Here is a 19,393-nt window from a genome sequence, read left to right on the forward strand (position 1 = left end):
CACTCATGGTATATTACCATTGATTCAGACTTCATTCCTACCTCGATAGCAGTCAAGATCAGCTCCACTTGTGAGTGATGTGCAAAGACAATGGCTGAAGTATGAGCTGTGTGAAAGACCGAGCTCTAGAATCATAGTTTGAAAACAAGGGGACAGATGTACGGTCATTTTTAGCGGTCACAAAAGAAAAATCGAGCTGTTCGCTACCACTAAAAAGGGTTGTAGCATGAACAAACCCTATTTTGCGAGTCGTTAACCTATTACAGACAAGCAAAATAGGGTTTAAGAGTCACTACTAGAAAGGGGCGTACCAAGAGCGTCCTTTGCTAGTCGCAGGAGGATGCATGATTGTTTTGCAACTGCAAAGGCGACCACAAAATAATCAGTTTACCACCTACTTTAAGTAGGTGGTAAGCCAGTCGCCATGTGAATGTATGCTAATTATTTTTTAAAGCAAGCAGTGGCTCCACAGACCGCTGCCTGCTTTTCATCTTTCTTTTAAATGCATCCAGTTTTTCTTTAAGGAAAATGTGCTGCATTTGAAAAACAAAGTTGCTTTATTTAAAAAGCAAACACCGATATGGTGGTCTACTGTCCACAGCAGACCACCATCCCTGTGATAGTAGCCCATTCCCAGTGGGTCGCAAATTGCGACCTGCTTCATGAATATTGATGAGGCAGGTCATTTGTGATACCATTAGAAATCACTAAATGTGTCTGAGACACATTACTATATTCCATTTTGCGAATCGCGAATTGAGAGTCGTCGCAAAACGGAATAATCGTACATCTGGTCTATAGTCTTTAATGTAAGCTTACCCATATATAACTTACCAGTGTAAATATTTCCAGAACAGGTCGGCTCTGTAAAAATAAATGCAGCTGCTCATGTATTTCTTACTTATATTACTTTTCCCTAATTCCAACAAATGGTGGTACTGCTTCAGAGGCAAAGTAAACCACCATTGAACAGGAATCTTTACAGAAGAAAAAAAATGCATGTGAGGGAGGTGATGTTAAAGAAAGTGAGAATTGCCACCTCTCACGAAAGGATTAAACATGAAGAATACCAACCTGCAAGTGGGTCCGGACAAACGATTTCTTTCCAGTGTAGTCAAAGTTATTTCTCATTAAGAAATATAGCAACTGTGATGCATCCGTGCGAATGGAGCTGAGCTTGGAATTGCAGCACTTTAGTATTTCATAACACAGAGCAGCACACATGTCAGCCCTTCCTTCGTAGAACGTAGAAGGAAACTGGAAAGAGAAATAACAAGTACACATTAGGCACAACATAACAATAATATATTGGGAAGCCTTGAAATAATACTCCAGATTCTGAGCATGTGTGTTGAGCTGACCAAAGTGCAAGCTTCAACAGAACAATGATAATATTTATTGTGGAATATTTTTTTTTTTTTTAGAAAGATGTTATTGTTTTCAACAACAATGTATCACAAACAATGATTCTGTTTAATTTACAAACGGATGTGCAATAGTTCAGCGTGAAATCAGATCCCCAAAGCCACACAACCCCACCAATCCGGGGATAAGCAATATGGCACCTATGCATTACATTCACCAACCAGACCATAATAGTCCCACCATTTTCTCCTTATTTTATTGTACTTATGAGTGAAGCCCTCCATTCATGCATTGTTTCTTCAAGTTTGCCACACCAGGCCATGCCACATGGCCTGGCTGTCACAGCGGGGACTGAGGGAAGGCATATCTTAATTTAAGAAAATATTAGCCCTTTTTTCCTGCAAAGGAAACAAACAATAAGCTATAGAAGAAAACATAGTAAACCACTTAAACCCAGACGCTAATAGTACCAAAAATAACAAGCACTGATTAACTCACCTTATATATTAATGACCGCAACGCTGTGAAAACATTTTTTAGTGCTGTTTCAGATTGGTTCTTTTGAAGAAAGCAAAGGTACACATCAAAAACCTTTTTCATTAGTGGGTTGTGTCCGTGATCAGCCATCAGTTGGTTCTAACAAAGGAAAAGCAAAGATTATGATTGTACAGCAACCAGACTGGATTATATAAGAAGACGCATTTATTAAGAGTGGGAGACAATGCATCGTTAAAAATGGCAAATGGCAAGGATATAACAGATGAGCCTGGAGGATCTTAGCAGCTGTTGCTTTCTATTTTTCGGTTTAAACTTTATTGGTTTTCACCAACATAGAGGTACTGAAACAGCATTTTATAGGAATATATTATATTCAGCTGTATCAACCCCTCACCCACACTGAGCATGGCAATTGCTCATTATATTAACTGATTTTGAGGTGGTCCTCTAGGTCCCCCAGTTTTCGAGTGGTATAGGTAGTACGCAAATTGTCTCTGTTCAACATAAACTAGTTACTTATCTTGGGTAACACTCTTTCTGGTAGATACTCTAAGCAACCAAGGATTACTGACCTTTACAACATCCTCAGGAGCCAGACTGTATGAGGACGCTTTTAGAGCAGTGCTCCCACACACCGTTCAGTGGTGCTGTGCAACTCTATGTTGAGTTAGTGCCATCTTAAAAGTAGCGGAGGGGAGAAGCATATGAGCGCCACCTGTGTGCGCCACTGTCAATTTCCTGCTTTACTCTTTCCATGCCCTTGCATTCTGTGAACAACACAATTGGAGGTACCTGTGTACAGATCTCGAATTCAGTACCATTTGTGATGGTAAAATGAGACCACTCTACATAACAGGGAGGGGAGAGGCAGTGAGGAATCTGCAGTTAGACAGAGTATCCACCAGGAAGTGTTACAGACGATAAGTAACTTGTTCTTCTGATGGATACTTCTAACCACAGATTCCTTACCTTTACAATAGATACAGAAGCAGTACCTCACAAGTTGGAAGGACTTTGGAGTGGGCTCAGACCAAAAAGTCCTGTAGGCCTGAAGGGAAAAAATGCACTTCCATTCAGACCTGGCTGCCAATGTGTAGCAGAACTTTATGCAAAGAACTCTCCCTCTTGATTAAGTCCTTTTCTGTACTGCCTTACCATTCTTTGCCCCAGAGATCATAAAAAGCTTATTGCCACCCAACAGTCTTTGGTACAATCGATGTAAAAGCTAAAAGCTCTTTTAGGTTCCAGAAGAGGAGTCTCTCCTCCGCTTTTGAGGGGAGAGGCGTTGCAAAAAAAAACTGGGAGAGTGATGGGTTGCCCAAAGAGAAAGGGAGTCACAACTTTTGGCAAAAAGGCCACCCTGGTCTTCAGCACCAGTTTCCCCAGAAACAAGCATTGGAAATGCAATAGGTCTCGGATTTATATGAGTTAGAGCTAATGGCATTGTAAATGGCAATGTCTTTTAGCCATGTGTTATGGAGTGTATGCATGTGGTGTGTAATGGAATTATGTGGTTTGGATTGGAATTGTTCACCCTGCACGCTCACACACTGTTCACCCGGCGCACTCACTACTCTGCACTCACTACTCTGCACTCACCACTCTGCACTCACCACTCTGCACTCACCACTCTGCACTCACCACTCTGCACTCACCACTCTGCACTCACCACTCTGCACTCACCACTCTGCACTCACCACTCTGCACTCACCACTCTGCACTCACCACTCTGCACTCACCACTCTGCACTCACCACTCTGCACTCACCACTCTGCACTCACCACTCTGCACTCACCACTCTGCACTCACCACTCTGCACCCACACTATAATAATCCTTATGTCCTGTAGCCAAGGGTTTGCCATTATTGATATAGTTCACTGCAATAACCTACTTTTCTTAGCCTTTGACATGTACTTTACTAAGAACCGGCATGTTAATAAATATATAAATACGTGCGACGGCAATAAAGCAGCATTGAAAAACCAGATTTTTAATTTTTTTTTACATTACCATGGAAAAGGCACGATTAGGCCAGTCAGTGCAATAAAAGTAAAAAGCTGAGGCAAAACTATGGCTCAAATAAATAGGACACAGTATATGAAACACAGGTAAGAGTAGCTCAGAATAAATTAGATCTGGGGGTAATCAGACAAGCACTCAATAGGTCCCCTTAAAGAACGGGTTTAGACCTCGTATTTGTCCCTACAAGTACAAAAGGTAAAATAAAAGGAGATGGTTAGCAGGCGTGGTGATAAGCCATTCAGTTAGAACATTTAAAAAAGACTTATCAGAAACAGGGAAATACAATGAACAAGAGGAATTGTATTAGGCAGATACGAAACTAAGTGGGGAGAGAGAACAGGGAGTAGAGAGCACATCCTGATTAGTGGTGGGCAGACAAAATGCTGAGGTTTCTTGTTTCAGCTGTGCTTGGATTATATAAACAATTACAAATACTGTAACCAAAACAATGAAATTATATGCTTAATTGAGCGTAATATGCATAATATATCAAACGTGTCCTGTACGCGTCGTGGACTGTGAATAATAAAACAGACAAGACTGTTGTTTGGCAAATCTGCCAGAGTGGATGAAAGTCCGTCGGCTGCACATAATTTGCAAGTAAAAGAGCAACTATCAGACCTATTTGGATTGTGATTTTGAGGCTTTAGGGTTATCGAAGATTTCAGATGGTATGCTAGAATTCCTAAAATGACTGATAAATTTCATAGTTTGTTTTTCATTGACTTTTCTTTTAACTCAAACAAATTAAACCGGATTGCTATAAGATTTTGCAGTGGCTGTTTGACACAGGGGAAATAGTTTTAGAAAGCATAGAAATATATGAAGCTGTGTCAAAGAAAAAAAAGAACGCCAGACAGAACAAGAGAAAGACGGAGGGAAAGGAAAGAAAGAGAGCATTGGAGTGCCTATTTCTCTATTCTCAACAGCAGGCACCAGTCACACATTTTAAGAATGCTTTTAAAATGTAGAACATCCACAGTCTTGCTAGGAGACAAACTGCTGCTGGCATCTCAGGACAGAAAGCAACTTGTAAACAGGTTTTTAATTTGCGGCTAAGAACGACACAACAAATACATGGAAACAAATCATGCAAATCATTTTGGAAACTCTTGCAATAATCAAATCTTACTACAGTCTGCACATAAAAGCACTAAAAGGCAAAAAGAACAAGCACCTAGCTCTCTCAGTGCCCTCACTGCGTTGCGAAACTTCTCGATGCCGGCCAGGAATAGAGCAGTGATCGGCGCGCGGCGGGGACGCTGGCGCCGTGAGCGTGCGCGCGACCGAATCCGCGCGTGGCCAGCTCTTGTCGCTCCCTCTCCCATTGAGAATGCTGGGCGCGTGCACAGCTCTTGTCTCGTTTTGTCGGCAGAACGATTACTATAGTTCTCTGCCGAGAACGCGCTTTCAGCGCGTCTCTAGGCCGAGACCTAACAACTCTCTAGCATATAGCTGAACCCCTCGAAGATAATCCAGGAAACAGTTATACCATCTGTCCACGGGATATGCAGGGAAGGGCAAAGCAAGTAACTAAATCTCTTAAATACTGCAGTAGAATGAAATAATGAGAAGTTTGCTTTACAAATTCAATCATTGCTATGGCACTGCTGAATACTTTTTTAGTATCATACATCATACAGTTAACCATGTCAAAAACAAATCATGCACACATACCACCAACATGAAACTGTCAAAAGAGCACCCTTTCTTTGGTTTGGGAAATTGAAATTCTCAATCACCAATGGGCTTCCTAAAGCATGTGGCTGGCTAAACTCATCCTTCACCCTACTTCAGGTCTCTTTATGTGTAACGGATGGCCACAGCCCCAGAGAAATTGGGTTCTGATACGAACACGTCTGGCATACACCACATGGCACCATTCTGAGACCCTGATAGGATCCGGCAAGTGATACTACAGCCAGCACAATAAATGCGGCAAATATATTTTTCCTTTTCCTTACAGTTACTTCAAAGTATTGAATTGTGTTTAAATTTAGAGTGCAATAATCTCGAATTACACAAAATTGCAAATCATTAACAACTTCAAGTTTACACTAATGGAACTCTAGCACTGAGACTAAAACAACAAGTTGCATAAACCTTTGATATTTTTCACCCATCTTTATGTGCCACCCACAGACGCAGAGGATGCTACTACAACAGGCGCTGAAAACAATACAGTTCTTGTTCTCCTACCCTCTTCCAACCCATGATTTCCAAATATTATCACTCCCCATCCAATCTCATACCAAATTGTTGCCTTCTTACTGCCCATGCCAGCTAGCAGTGGCCCTTCTGCTGCTCTCGCCATCTGTTCATCGGATATCGTACTTTCCCTGGTGCTCATCTTTCCCTTTGTTCTCAGATAACACTGCCACAGTTAGATTGAATTCATGCACGTCTCTTGCTTCCTTCCCTATGGCCTTTGCGGCCATTTAAGAAGATGGGTTAAACACCTCATTGTTACACAAAGTGAGTCTTCTTTCTATCTCCAATTGTTTTGGGTTGTTGTATTAACTTCATCCTTCTGCTCTGGTGGATGCCAAACTTGGCAGCCATTTGCAACTGCCTTCTTTTCCACACTTTGTAAAGTGATAATGTTCTGAGTGAGGTAAAATCATTGAGTGCAATCACGAATGAGCCAGGATATAGAATTATTGTTTGGATTTGCCAAGGTTTTATAGGTTAATGTCATGACCATATACCAAGTATTACACGTATCGTGACCCCACTACTGCCAATCAAAGGGGGCGCCAACTTCTGCTTCAGCAACATTTGAAAGATTACCCCAAGTGGCAACACGAAGAGTAGGTTTTAAAATTGTCACAACAGACGTGAATAATCCATTCACTTTGTGCTGCCCCTACCGTGCTGCAAACTCGAGAGGATCTTCTGTAGGGAGAAAAGGGGATAGGACGCATGGGTTAAAAACATAAACGAACAGATACAAGTTTGCAGAGCACAGGCTAGTCCTGCTGTTGTACTTCCACTGAACGACGGCTACAAAATTCTTGTGGCCTCGTGTTACCCAGAGAACTAATCGCCTGCTGTGTGAAAGGCCAACAGTACCGAAGGGGCACCATGAATGGGAAAAACAGGCGGTGTCAGCAGAAAGACCCCCCATGGAGAGAAGGCTGCATATGCTTCAAGGGCACAGACAGCTTCTCCCCACCAGGCGATTTCCAAAGCCGCCAATTCACCCGAAGAACGTGAAAAGCAGAAGACTGTATTGACTCCCTCACTGTCCTCAGATATGCATGAAAATGAGCAGCCGTGTGCAAAGCACGCCGTTAAAAACACTGGTGCTGAATACTGTACTCCAATAAACCCTTCATTGATATTCAGTGTTTGGCAAATGAGAGCGCCATCAAAAACTAGGAAGAGAACTGTGAAGAATAAATGCTCTCCGAGAGCGAGGCTTGTACTTATGCAGCGCTAATGACCGTCTTAAAAGAACCATTCTGCACGGTTACATCCTTTTCAGATTCACAGCTGCAGTCTCACCAGAGCAGCCACACATCATAATCTGTGGCATCTCGGCGTCGAGAAAGCTGCACGGATTGAGAAGCCATTACACCGCCAGCTAAAGGTCACTGCAAATGCAATTACACTCAAAAATAATAAGCCGCCATGCATAATATTCAGATATGGGTTTCAATGTTAGCATCCCATTGTTGACACCCCCATTTGCCCCTCCATGGTATAGGTGCATATGTGCGTTTTTACTTTACCGATAGATCACCTTGCCGTTTTTTAATCAAAAAAGTGTGAAATAAACAGCAGTAAGCCCGCCCATCTCACAACTTGCTGGTTAAGACACCCCACAGCCTCTGAGGATTTGTAACCCGAGGTGCGTCGAACTAAATGGTATAAACACAATATTAAAAAAAAATCCCGAACCAGTTTTCCACGGAATTCCTCTTACTTTTGTTTCCACTTTAAACCGTTCTTCCATGTGGTGTCTCGCTGTGTAAAGCATTTACCCCTCCCCGCCTTCTACTGCATCCGAAGGCAGTTGCAAAACTCCTCGATGCCGGCAAGGAAGAGAGCAGTGATCGGCACGGGGACGCTGGCGCCGTGAGCGTGCGCGCGACCGAATCCGCGCGTGGCCAGCTCTTGTCGCACCTCTCCCATTGAGAATGCTGGGCGCGTGCCCAGCTCTTGTCTCCTTTTGTCGGCTTTGGAGACTGAAACGATTGCAATAGTTCTCTGCCGAGAACGCGCTTTCAGCGCGTCTCTAGGCCGAGACCTAAAAAGGTGGTGTGTGGCAGTTGCACTGAAAATACCAGGCGCTCGCTCACACAAAGAGCTAAAGTAATTGCAACGAAGAAGAAAGTCTATACTGTCAAAAGGCGAAAAGAGCAGCTGTGCATTGGCTTGAAGAGAGTACACATGAGAAAAGTCGGGGCCAAACATAGGTCCCACTGTGGCATTACAAAAGGTTTGGGAGAGAACATGTATGTGAAACCTTATATAAACCTATTCATAACATGTGATTGAAACAAGGACGGTTGTTCTGGTAAGCGGACAAAGGCTGAAGGAGCTGACAAATAACTCTGAAAGGTGCCCACTCATGCCCTTGCTGGGCTGAAGACAAAACAAACAATATAACATCCAACATTGTGGCTTACAATGGGTCAGGGTTGCAGACTTCACACCAAGCCACAAAGTTGTCCCAGATCCTCGCTTAAATAGACTTTGCAGAGGGACACTGCATAGCAAGGATAACATACACAAGCTCAGGAGGCAGACTGAGCGCAGTCAACTGCCACCATTTAATCTCCAGGTGTAGATTACGCAGGCCTAAGTACAGAACATTGCCCCGCTGCGACAGACTCTCCATCTAAAGCTTTAACCTGACCCAAGGAGAGATGTTCATATCCAGAAGTTCCAGGTAACACCCCCCCCCCCGGCCTACTCCGGAGCCACTAGTCTAACTTAGACCCAGTCATTACTGATATCCTTCAGAACACTGGGTAGAAAGGTAGAAAGTTTTCAGAAGTTCCGGTTCTCCTCTAAAGCCTAAAGGCATCTCTGAGAGAGAGCCTTCTTGGACACTCCAATGTGCAAATGTTTTAACATTAAGCATTCTCAATAGTAGCAAAAAGCACTAGCCAGAGTTCTTCCCATTGTTAGAACATGCTCTGTACCACCTCAGGGTGTAATTGTCATACATGAGACGCCAGGTGCCACTGGCTGAGCTTGTCCACCCTGGCATTCAAAGATCCTACAGGTGGGTCATGGTCAGGGAGATGCCCTGACACCCAAGGCCAACTCCAGAGGCATAACAACTCTTCACACAGGACAGTATCCCACCCTGCTTGTGCAATACCACACAGTAGTGGTGTTGTGCATGAGAACTAGCACCAGCCTCCCCTCGATAGACAATAGAAAGGTCTTCAAGACCAGGTGAAAGGCCAGCAGCTTCAGCAGACTGATGTGGTCAGGTTTCCGCAGGAAATCGCTGATCTACACTTGTCTCAGATGACCTTCTCAACCCAGCAGTGATGCAACAGTCAGCATCAGCAGCTGTGGGTGGGGAATGTAAGAGGAGTCTGTTGCTGGTCCAACTGCACTTAAGTATCCACCACTACATATATTTGCAGTATTTTGCAAAACTTGGATGGAATCCAACAGGTTGTCTCGGTGCTGGGCCCACAGAGACTTCAGTTTCCAGTTTTTAAAATACTCATCCTGAAATATTTCCGGGAGTAGCTTATTATTGTCGAGGGGAGTATATCTATGAATCCGACCAATCGAGAACTTTTTCCGGACAATAGTCCAGACCCTGAACGCACCCAACACCTTGAACTTAACCCTCTTGAAGTAGGGATAGTCTATATTATGCATAAGTAATCCTTTGGCTTCCACCCCGCAGATTAGGCAATAAATAGATATTTCACCATATCCCAGAGTTTCTCCTTTCAATAGCTCAGCCATTTGTTTCAGAGCTGATGCCCAATAATACATTTAAAAGTTTGGAATTGACCAACGCCCTCAATCTCTAGTTAAGGTCAGGGGCGGCTGGTGACATTTAAAACTGGTGAGGCGTGGGGAAGGGGGCGCAGGAGCGTGGGAGTGAAACATGAAGCAGATTTAATGGAGAGGAAAACACAGACCTGAACAGAGGAAGAAATATTTTAAAGAGATAGTGAAAAATAAGGTACAGCATGGGATGGTAGAGAAAGACAGGAGAAAGGAGAACTGGATGGACTAGGAGAAAAAATGGTGACATTGAGACAGAGACGGCAAATATGAATAAAAGAAAGAGAGAGGGGTGGGAGACAGAGCAATGTACAAAATATTAACGACAGAAGAAAGAGAGTGAAATGGATGATAGACAAATCAGTTCGGGGTCGAGAAAACTAAGAGGGAGTGGGAGGCTGAAAACAGAAAAAGAACGAGGGTGGAGTGGGGGCTTAGCAGGACAGCTGGTGCGGAGAGCGGGGTAAACTATCTCGAACAGTTGTCTGGCGGCTCGGTAAGTGAACAGGCTGAGAGGGAGGATGCCAGGGCACAACAGAGGCCACCCTCACCCCCTCCCCTTACCTGTCTGAGCTCCGGTCCAATAGACAGCTGCGGACCGCGGAGGGAGCAGGACAGGAAGAGCGCCCACAGGACGACGGTGGCCAGGACCAGCGCCGCGACACAGGAGACGCGCAGCCAGGCCGGGTCACTACTCAGCACCCACTGGGCCACGGGATGCATTCCTGAGCGGGGCCAGCGCCTACCGACTGCGGCCTTCCTCCTCGGAGCACGTGTGCCCGGGTGTCAGGCAGCGTGCGCTCGGCTGGCACCGGGGCAGGCCCGGCTGCAGAATCAGATGAGGTCCAGAGGTGTAACAGCCACACCGTGGGCGTGCGCGTGCTGACACGCAGGGAGGGGACCCTGCATCAGCGGCGGGGATGGGGCTGTCAGAGTGTGGAGGGGCCAGCGTGGGTATGGGGATGATCGGGCTGCTGGTGGGAGAAAGCAATCATACTAGAGAACCCCCCCTCCCCCAACGCAAACACAAACCATTTTAGTACACTCTACAGTGTGCTGTGCACTCATTAAAACAAACTAAACTTACCACAATGAGGCAGCTATATCCTCCGCCGGCGGCGGGTCCTGCGTCACATCACGTCTCCGTGACAAATCAGAGGACTGGGGGCGGAATCCTGTCATTTCACTGGCATGGGGTGACTATACGTCACCGCCCGATCAGAAGCCTACCTGCAGACTCCTGCACTACACTAGGCATGCGCAGCATGCCTAGTGTAATGTCAATGGAGTGGCCGTGCGAAATCAAAAGCACCCCTGGCTCGCAAATGCGCAGTAGGAGTCCACTTCTCTGGACTCCTGCTGCTCTCCCCTGGGTGCATGCTCTGTGCTATTGTTAAATGACGCATGAGCGCCCGAGGCTGATGTAGCTGCCAGTTGCAGCACAGGCCGGAAATGTAAACAGACAAATGAATTGCGTCTGCTTACATTTCTTGCTGCCTGTGTCAACATTACAGTTTTGTTTGCCGTTGATTTTGACAAGTGGGGCGCTACCCCGATGCCCCTAATGGACCAGCCGCCACTGGTTAAGGTCATATATTAAAGAGCCCTGCAAGGACGTTGTCCGGCCCATAAAAACCATGAGATTAACTGGTTGTACTTTAAAAACCATGACTTGCTTATCTCAAGCGGATTGCTCTCAAATAATAAAGAATTTTAGGTAAAATAACATTTAAATTATATTGCTCCTCCCCAATAAAGTAAGATGTAAGTTATTTATTCTGTAAGAATCAAGCTTTATCTTTTGTATCAATGGTTTGAGATTGATATCAATAACATCTTCTACTTTCGAGCTAATCTCTATACCCAGATATCTAGCACTTTGAACTATTCGATGGTCGTCTAGGGTAATTTTTTCATTTATTAAAATTTGGGTTTTATGTTCCTTGAGATGATAACTGGAGAGTTTACCAAATTGGATAGTTAGGCTATTTAGTTCAGCCAGGGCAGTATAGGGGGCAGGTGTAATTAAGGCTAAGTCATCGCCATACGCTAGAATTTTGACCCCCCCTTAGCGCATACCGGACGAATTCTTTGGTCTTCCTGGATTTTCCTGATTAAAGGGTCAATATAGATAGCAAATAGTAAAGGGGAGCACAGGCACCCTTGTCTCGTGCACCGTAATATTGTGATAGACCCCGATAAAGCCCCCATCATAGCTATCCTAGCAGTTGGATCTTTATACATACTTTGAATAGCTTTTATAAATCCTTCTCCTAAACCATTTGTGGCCATGGCAGCCCATGGAAAAGGCCAGGAGACCCTATTGAATGCCTTTTCTGCATCCAGCAGAATTAATGCCATAGGGTCTCCTGCAACCTTCGTGTAGTCGAAAAGGGCAATTGTCCTACGGATATGATCAATACTTTCCTGACTAGTGAAAAAGCCATGTTGTTGCGGAGAAACCAGTTTTTTAATAACCAATGCCAATCTACTCGAAAAAATGGTGAGTAGATTTTCGTGTCACTATTGATCAGAGTAATAGGTCTGTATGACCCAGGGTCAGTTGCCAGTTTGCCTTTTTTCAGGAATACCACAATCTTTTCAGTCTTCCAGGAATCTGGAGGTACTTCACCACCTTGCACTATATTAAAAATCTCGAATATTAGGGGGGTTGAGTATGAAATGTTTTATAGAATTCACCTGGTAAAAAATCAGTTCCAATCGCTTTACCAGGGGGAAGAGATTCTATAGCTATCTGTATTTTCTCCAGTCTAATTGGAGCTTCCAACACATTTTTGTCCTGGGGGGTAAGTTGTTCAAGTTTGCTCTTTTTGAGGTATCTATCAATCTCTTCTTGTATCCCACAGTTATCTTCTATATCTTCAGTATATAGTTGTTGATAAAACTTTTAAAATACCGAAAGTATACCTTCTGGGTCATTAACTAAGCCAATATCCGGATCCAAAATCTCAGTAATACGTGTTTGCGCCTCCTTTTCTCTGGCCCGTACTGCCAGCGTATGTCCCACCCTTTTGTTACACTCAGAGTTTCGTCCGCCAAGCCAGGTATCTACCGGCTGATTTAGTGAGTGAGATTTTGGTTATAGCAGATTTGGCAATTGTAATACTGGTTTGTGCAATATCTGGTTCCGCCCCCCTCAGATAAAACCTTAACCAAATGAGTTTCAGCCTTCCCTAATGTGTCATATAGTATATTAAGTTTATTTTTTTTCTCTTTTTGGGTCTCCCAGCCGAATGTAGATGTTTCACCCCTGATCCCGGCTTTGAGAGTATCCCATACATTTTGAATACTGGTACTGGCCACGTTTTCCTCTATAAACCTAAGAATCCATCTCTCCATATGTTGAGTATAAGAGTTATCATTTAACAGAGCCCTATTAAATGTCCAACATGAAGCTTGAGCTTTACATTTGATGATGATTTCCAATACCAGAGGGTTATGGTCAGACATTACTCTCAGAAATTTTGAGATTTTACTACCCTGGACCATGCACTGAGAGACCAGGAAATAATTCAGTCTTGCATGAGTTCTGTGTGGGGCAGTGAAGTATGTGAACTCAGGGTCGTCTCCCTCAAATAGTGCCCACACATCTGTTAATCCATGAAGCTCCTTTAATTGGGTTAGAGATTTATAAACTTTGGACTTCCGCCCCAGATATGTTATCTCAGGATGGTTAGAAAACGGGAAGCTCAAGTTTAAATTAAATCTTAGCATCCAAGTGGTTAAGATCCCCACAGAAGATAATTGGTAGTGGTCAGCCCACCAGTTCTGTGTTCAACCAGTTGAATATTGCTGGGTCATCTAGTGCCGGACCGTAGACCGAACATAGTGTAAATGAGTTATTATCAATTATACATTGAAGAATTACCCATCTACCAAATTTATCCGCAAAGGATCTTGGAAAATTAGCAAGACCCCGCTGGGAAAATATTGCCACAACTCTAGTTCTAACATCTTGTGTAGTCCATGAGATCAATTGGTACCCATCAAAGTTCGTTACCTTGCTTCTACCAGCTTCTATGTGGGTCTCTTGGAGGTAGTTGATATCTGCCTTCAAGAATCGAAGATCCTGATTAATCAGACGCCTTTTAGCAGGATTATTTAACCCACATATGTTAATAGAAGCAATTGTAAGTTTCCCCATCAAAAATTAAAAACACATCCAAATACGTGAAAACCATATCTAACATATCTCGAGAATCCCCCCCAAAAAATAATATTTTTCCCCCCCGTGCAAATTATCTTTATATAGTTCGGAAGCACCCCCCCCCCCCCACTCCCACCCCTGACTACGGCAAAAAAGGTCATCAGACCCCTGTGATGCCCCCTGCAATCTGTTGTGCTCCCATGTCGCCCCCTGGCCCGAAAAACAAAGCCTAAATGCTAGACCCCTTACACAGTATATCAATATCTTTTGACAAAATAACACTTTTTTTTTCAGCCACCTTTAAGTTCCTTCAAATAATTCTGCACCTGGATCTCTGAGGTGAATAACCTAACTTTCCCCTGATAGATAACTTTTAAACGTGCTGGATTCATTAGATATACTTCACAACCCTGATTTTGGAAGGGACTAATCATTTGACGAAGCCTCCATCTTCTTTCTACCGGTGTGTGGCAGAAATCCGACTGTACATAAAAAGTTTGTCCCTCGGCCGATCTTTTGGCATCTGGCCTTGCTTTTTCGAATATTGCCTGACACAATAAAAAGTTCCCAAAGAAAATTAAGATAGCACGAGGCTTCGTATTTGGTCCAGTATTATTTTTTTTTAGCATCAACAGGAATCGATGTACCCGCTGAAGTTCAGATTCCCAGTTCCAATGTGATAGTTCGGGGAAGGCGACATTAAATAGTTTCAACACGAACCCTCGAATATCATCCCCTTCTGCATTTTCTTCTACGCCCAGCAATCGTGAATTGTTTCTTCGTTGCCTATTTTCAGATTCTTCCAATATAGCAGCCATTCTAGCATCATTTGCAGAGGTTTTCTGCTCAGAACTCTCTAGCCTGGCCTCTAGACCCACCACACGCTCCTCCAAGGCAGCGGTTCGTTCGACAATTTCTGTACAAATTTTCGTTGTCTTACGGATCGCTACCTGAATTTTCTTATTCCCAAGCTGTGCTCTTTTATGCTCCTGATGGGCCACTACCTGCATTGATTTAAGTGTGGCATAGATTAATCCCATAGAGGGGGCAAGATCCATCTTGTTGCCAGTAGCTTTTGTGTCCTTGAACAGAGACCCACTTGTGCATTCTTCCTCACCTCCTGCCTCAAGCAAGGTGGCGGAATAGTCCCATTGAAGATGCTCATGCTGGCTGGTATCAGAGTGGCAACTTCTGCTCTCTAAACCATTAAAGCTCTTTCTCTTGGTGCGGTTAACTACACTCCTCAGAGTCTCTGTTGTTGTGGGGGGGGGGGGGCTGTCACTATCATCCCCAGAAGCATCAAGCTCGGTGTTATCAGGATCACTGCCATTAATGTGATCCAATTCAACAGTTAAAGAGAAAAAGTTTTCCCGTTGGGTGTACCTGGGATTTTATCTTCAACCGTGGCTGTAATGGTTAGGTCGGTACTATTATCGTTAGGCTCTGCCAATGCAGGCAGATCAGTATTGTCCCTCTGAGCTATATCACTAAGTGCCGTCCCCTCCTGCTCCCCACATTCATTGAGCCCGGTATTATGAGCTTCCCCCGACTTGGTAGTGGGAGCACTGGGGGCACTAGAGACTTCGGGTATTATATTCTCAGGCCGTGTCATAGGTAAATCCTTTGCTGTATCTAGATCTGCCTCCCGCACTGAGGGTTTAATTACCTTAAGCAAGTTCTTAGCCTGTCTGCCGCTTGGCTCTTTTCAGGAGAACATCCCGGGCACAGTCTGTACCTTTGGTCTCACTACCACCTCATCAAGCCCCTGCTTGCCGCTGGGAGTGCTGCTGATACTCTCTGCCCTCTCCTGGCTAGGTGTGCGAGTAGCGTCCCCCTTTGGAACAGTTGGTTTCTTGAGAGCAGGAAGAGCTGGGAGAGCCTTGATGTCGGTTGCGCCCTCCTTTGCCACGATCCTCCGCGGGGCCATCCTGTCCAAGCGAACTCTCCACAGAGGATTCCCGGCAGACAGAGCCGACAGGTACGTCCGGTTTTTAAATCGCTATACACCGTTGGCATAAACCTCAGCTGCTCGTCGCAGTAACTCTTTGAAATACTGCTGCGAGCTCATCCAGGCTCTGGGTCAGCTTTGCGCACAGCTTTTGAACATAGAATTCTTCAAAAAAGGCTTTGGCAAGGGATCACAAAGTTTTCAGTGCATAGCCGTCAGGGAGTGACTCTCGCAGCGGTCACGCAGCCACCATCTTGCCTTTGCAAAACTTGGATGGAATCCAATAGGCTTTCTCGGTGCTGGGCCCACAGAGACTTCAGTTTCCATTGCAGAGTCTGCATGTGTCACCTGGCATAGTTGATGAGTAGGATACAGTAAGACCAATAGGCAAAGAAGCCTCAGAACCATTCTCACTGAGACCCAGGATTGGGGCTGAAATATCAGGATCATAACCTGAATATTCTGGACTCCATGTGATGGAGGGAAGGCTCTGAACTGAATCATATCCAATCATCTCCTAGTAAGGAAAGCCTCTGTTGAAATGATACTAGGAGGTACGCAGTCATCTGGAGGTGATCTACGGCTGACTGTGGTGAGCCTGCTTACAACAGCCAGTCATCGAGGTAGGGAAAGATTGGTATCCCCAACCTCCGAACGTGTGATACAACTAGCGCCATCACTTCATTGCTATCAAATGGCCGAAGAGTACACTTGTACATCAGTGGTCACTGGTAGAGGAGCTCCATGTGGCCAAGGTGCAGTGTGAAGAGATAGATCATTTACTTTGTCCTCAGGATGGCAAGGATACCTTAGTCAAATCAAATGAAATGTTTATTATGTTATTTGTAGGTAGGATTTACATCTTCCCATCAGGTGTACCCTTCACTACCGCCTTGATGGTCATGCAATGATGTCTCAGAATATTATATGCTGGTGAATGCAGAACTGCTTAGATTGTGATCTCTATGCTCTTCCTTTTTGCCCTCATTCTTTAAAAAGTGAATAATTTTGCTTTTTTAAGAGTGGACTGCAATGCAATGTGTGTATTTTTGTGGTGAGGATGTGAGTCTGTTTTGGATTTGGATATTGACCGTTTTCGGGGGATCGCAATATGCCTACTGAACAATATTCTATTGAAACAAATTTAGTCTGTGGGTGGGTGCACGTATAATGTACAATTATAGTTCTTCTTATCTTTGGTTTCAAAGTTTTGTAAAATTATCCAAAGTCCTTCAGCATTTAACATAAGGAAGAAAGCTACATAAATTGACTCATCTCAAAAAGTGAATAACAGAAATGGGGTCTATCACTGGTGCAGAACAAATGAACACCAAACAACCGGGTTTGGCTTTCAACACACATCGCTAACAATAGCTCTTTAATGACACCAATTGTATATATAAAATTGGTATGACAAATAGGAAGGTCGCACTAGATACATATCTGGGTCTCAAGAATAAAATAAAACATTAAAATCCGAATACTATGTACAAACCTTAAATGCCATCGTGAATAAGGATAACGTGTCCAGAATGGTAAGGCATACTTCAGTGGCAATGTTGGCTTCTAGCAGCGACTGGTGAAGGACATCTGCGTCCGAATGGCCATAGCCTGGAGAACACAACACCAGGAGTTACAAGAGCAACAATCAACAAAAGCACAAGCAAAAATAAATAAATAAAATCATAAAAAGCAGACCAAATCAAATTTAACAGTTTATAAAAGGATGTTCAACAAAATATAGAAACTGAATTCTAACAAGGACTGCATTCTTAAAATAAAGAGGGCTGGCTAACTGTGGTTTCTGTTAATAAAGCAGGGGAGCCAGCTTTCCTTTCATGTGGTAAACAGTTTGTGAATGAGCCATTCATTGGGAAATTGAGTGACCGTTGTGGCTGGGTCAAAGAAAGATCATGTCCTGAAATCTTGCTTCATTTGCAAAGAAAAAATATATACTGAAGGTGCCTCGTTTTCATTCCACCTCAAACCTCTTTCTGCTTCCATCCTATGTGTCCTGTCTCTGTATCTCACATGATCTTTTTCATCCCTGCTTTCTCTGTTTGACACACTTATCGGGACTTTCTCTTCGCCCTTCATTGTCCCTTCTCTGCCTTTATCTCTCATGCACTGAGTCAAAATCAGACTAATAACAAAAGGTTGAGTTCTGGTGCTCTCCACCTGCAGTTCACAGAACAAATTAGGCACGTATTGGCTTGATCCCTTTCCTGCTTGTGCCCCTATTCATTGACATGCAAGTGGATAATAACAGAACGTACCCGTCTAGGACAGAACCAAGTTCTATTTTGCGCTGAATGCTGTAGACTTTAAGCACTCTCCATCAACAAAACACAGTGTGATCACTGTTACTACTCGATTTTTTTCATGGTAAATGTTTCTGGTGGGATGTGATGCAGACATTTCCCCAATCAAATACTTGAAAACCCTAAAAGCCATTGGTGCAACAGAGGTATTTTACAATTGATGCCTCCGATACAAACTTTTAAAATCAAGTACCAATGGACAACGAACCGTATACAAAACAAAACCATTTGAAAAGCTTTGAAAAAACTATTTATTCAAATGATGAACCATTCTTTTATCACCAATCTTCAAGTGAGATACCCTTCATAAATACAGACAAATACATTTGTATAACTGAATACCTGCATCAGTTTTTTGTATTACAATATTTTTGAAAGGTCGAGCACAGAGGGCATGTGACATCTTGCTCCTAATTTTCTCCATATTGCTCACTAAGTGTGTGCAGGAGGCTCGCATTATGAGTTCCCTGATATGTGAGATTCATACTTTGTTGAAGTAGTTACTTTTGGTAATCCACAGTACGAGACTCTGTTCACCTGAAGTGGTAGTCTTATTTTTATTTATTTTTTACTGTGGATGACTATCAGCCTGATGACAAGGCAATAGCATGACTACAGGTGGATACCAGCTGATTAACAGTTATGGAGTACAGCCCTTTTTCCCTGCACACTTGTGGGAAGGTTGTCTACCAGCTCTTATTCCCTGCATGTGAGAATGGTAACTGGGTACATGTGAGGAGGGGTACCCCCTAGGTTAGGGTTCCTCCATGTATGTACATAAGCAGTAAGGATGTTGAGGGGCTCTTAGGTTTCCTTAGTAGAGCTGATGTCTCTTCTGTCACTGATTTTCTCCCAGAATTTCTGTGTACTGTCTCCATCGTTGTAGAAACCACTGTAAAGCCAACTGTTTACAAGTGGTCACATCACACTCAAATGGCGCAGGAAGGTTCTTTTGTGTGCTCCTTCCCTGGACTGAGCAAGTTCTAGCAGGCCACCCGTCCCCTGAGAGAAGCAACACCTGAACAAAAGGCGGTGGACAAGGGCATTAGCAAAGCTGCACACCTACCCAAAGAGACAGGCT

General features: G+C 43.9%; 1 protein-coding gene across 9 annotated transcripts in view; it reads right to left on the reverse strand.

Annotated features, from left to right (window-relative positions):
• Nucleotides 1-19,393, reverse strand: part of DOCK9 (dedicator of cytokinesis 9) — a 1,161,971-nt gene that overhangs the window by 204,225 nt on the left and 938,353 nt on the right. For all 9 annotated transcript variants that reach the window (XM_078657525.1, XM_078657521.1, XM_078657523.1 and 6 more), the window contains exons 39-41: nucleotides 17,487-17,602; nucleotides 1,864-2,001; nucleotides 1,075-1,257 (exon numbers count right to left, since the gene is read on the reverse strand). In XM_078657525.1, the coding sequence (XP_078513651.1) occupies nucleotides 1,075-1,257; nucleotides 1,864-2,001; nucleotides 17,487-17,602 (437 nt within the window). The remainder of the gene's footprint in view (nucleotides 1-1,074; nucleotides 1,258-1,863; nucleotides 2,002-17,486; nucleotides 17,603-19,393) is intronic.

Source organism: Lissotriton helveticus, chromosome 8, assembly GCF_964261635.1.
Source record: "Lissotriton helveticus chromosome 8, aLisHel1.1, whole genome shotgun sequence".
Lineage (NCBI taxonomy): Eukaryota > Metazoa > Chordata > Amphibia > Caudata > Salamandridae > Lissotriton > Lissotriton helveticus.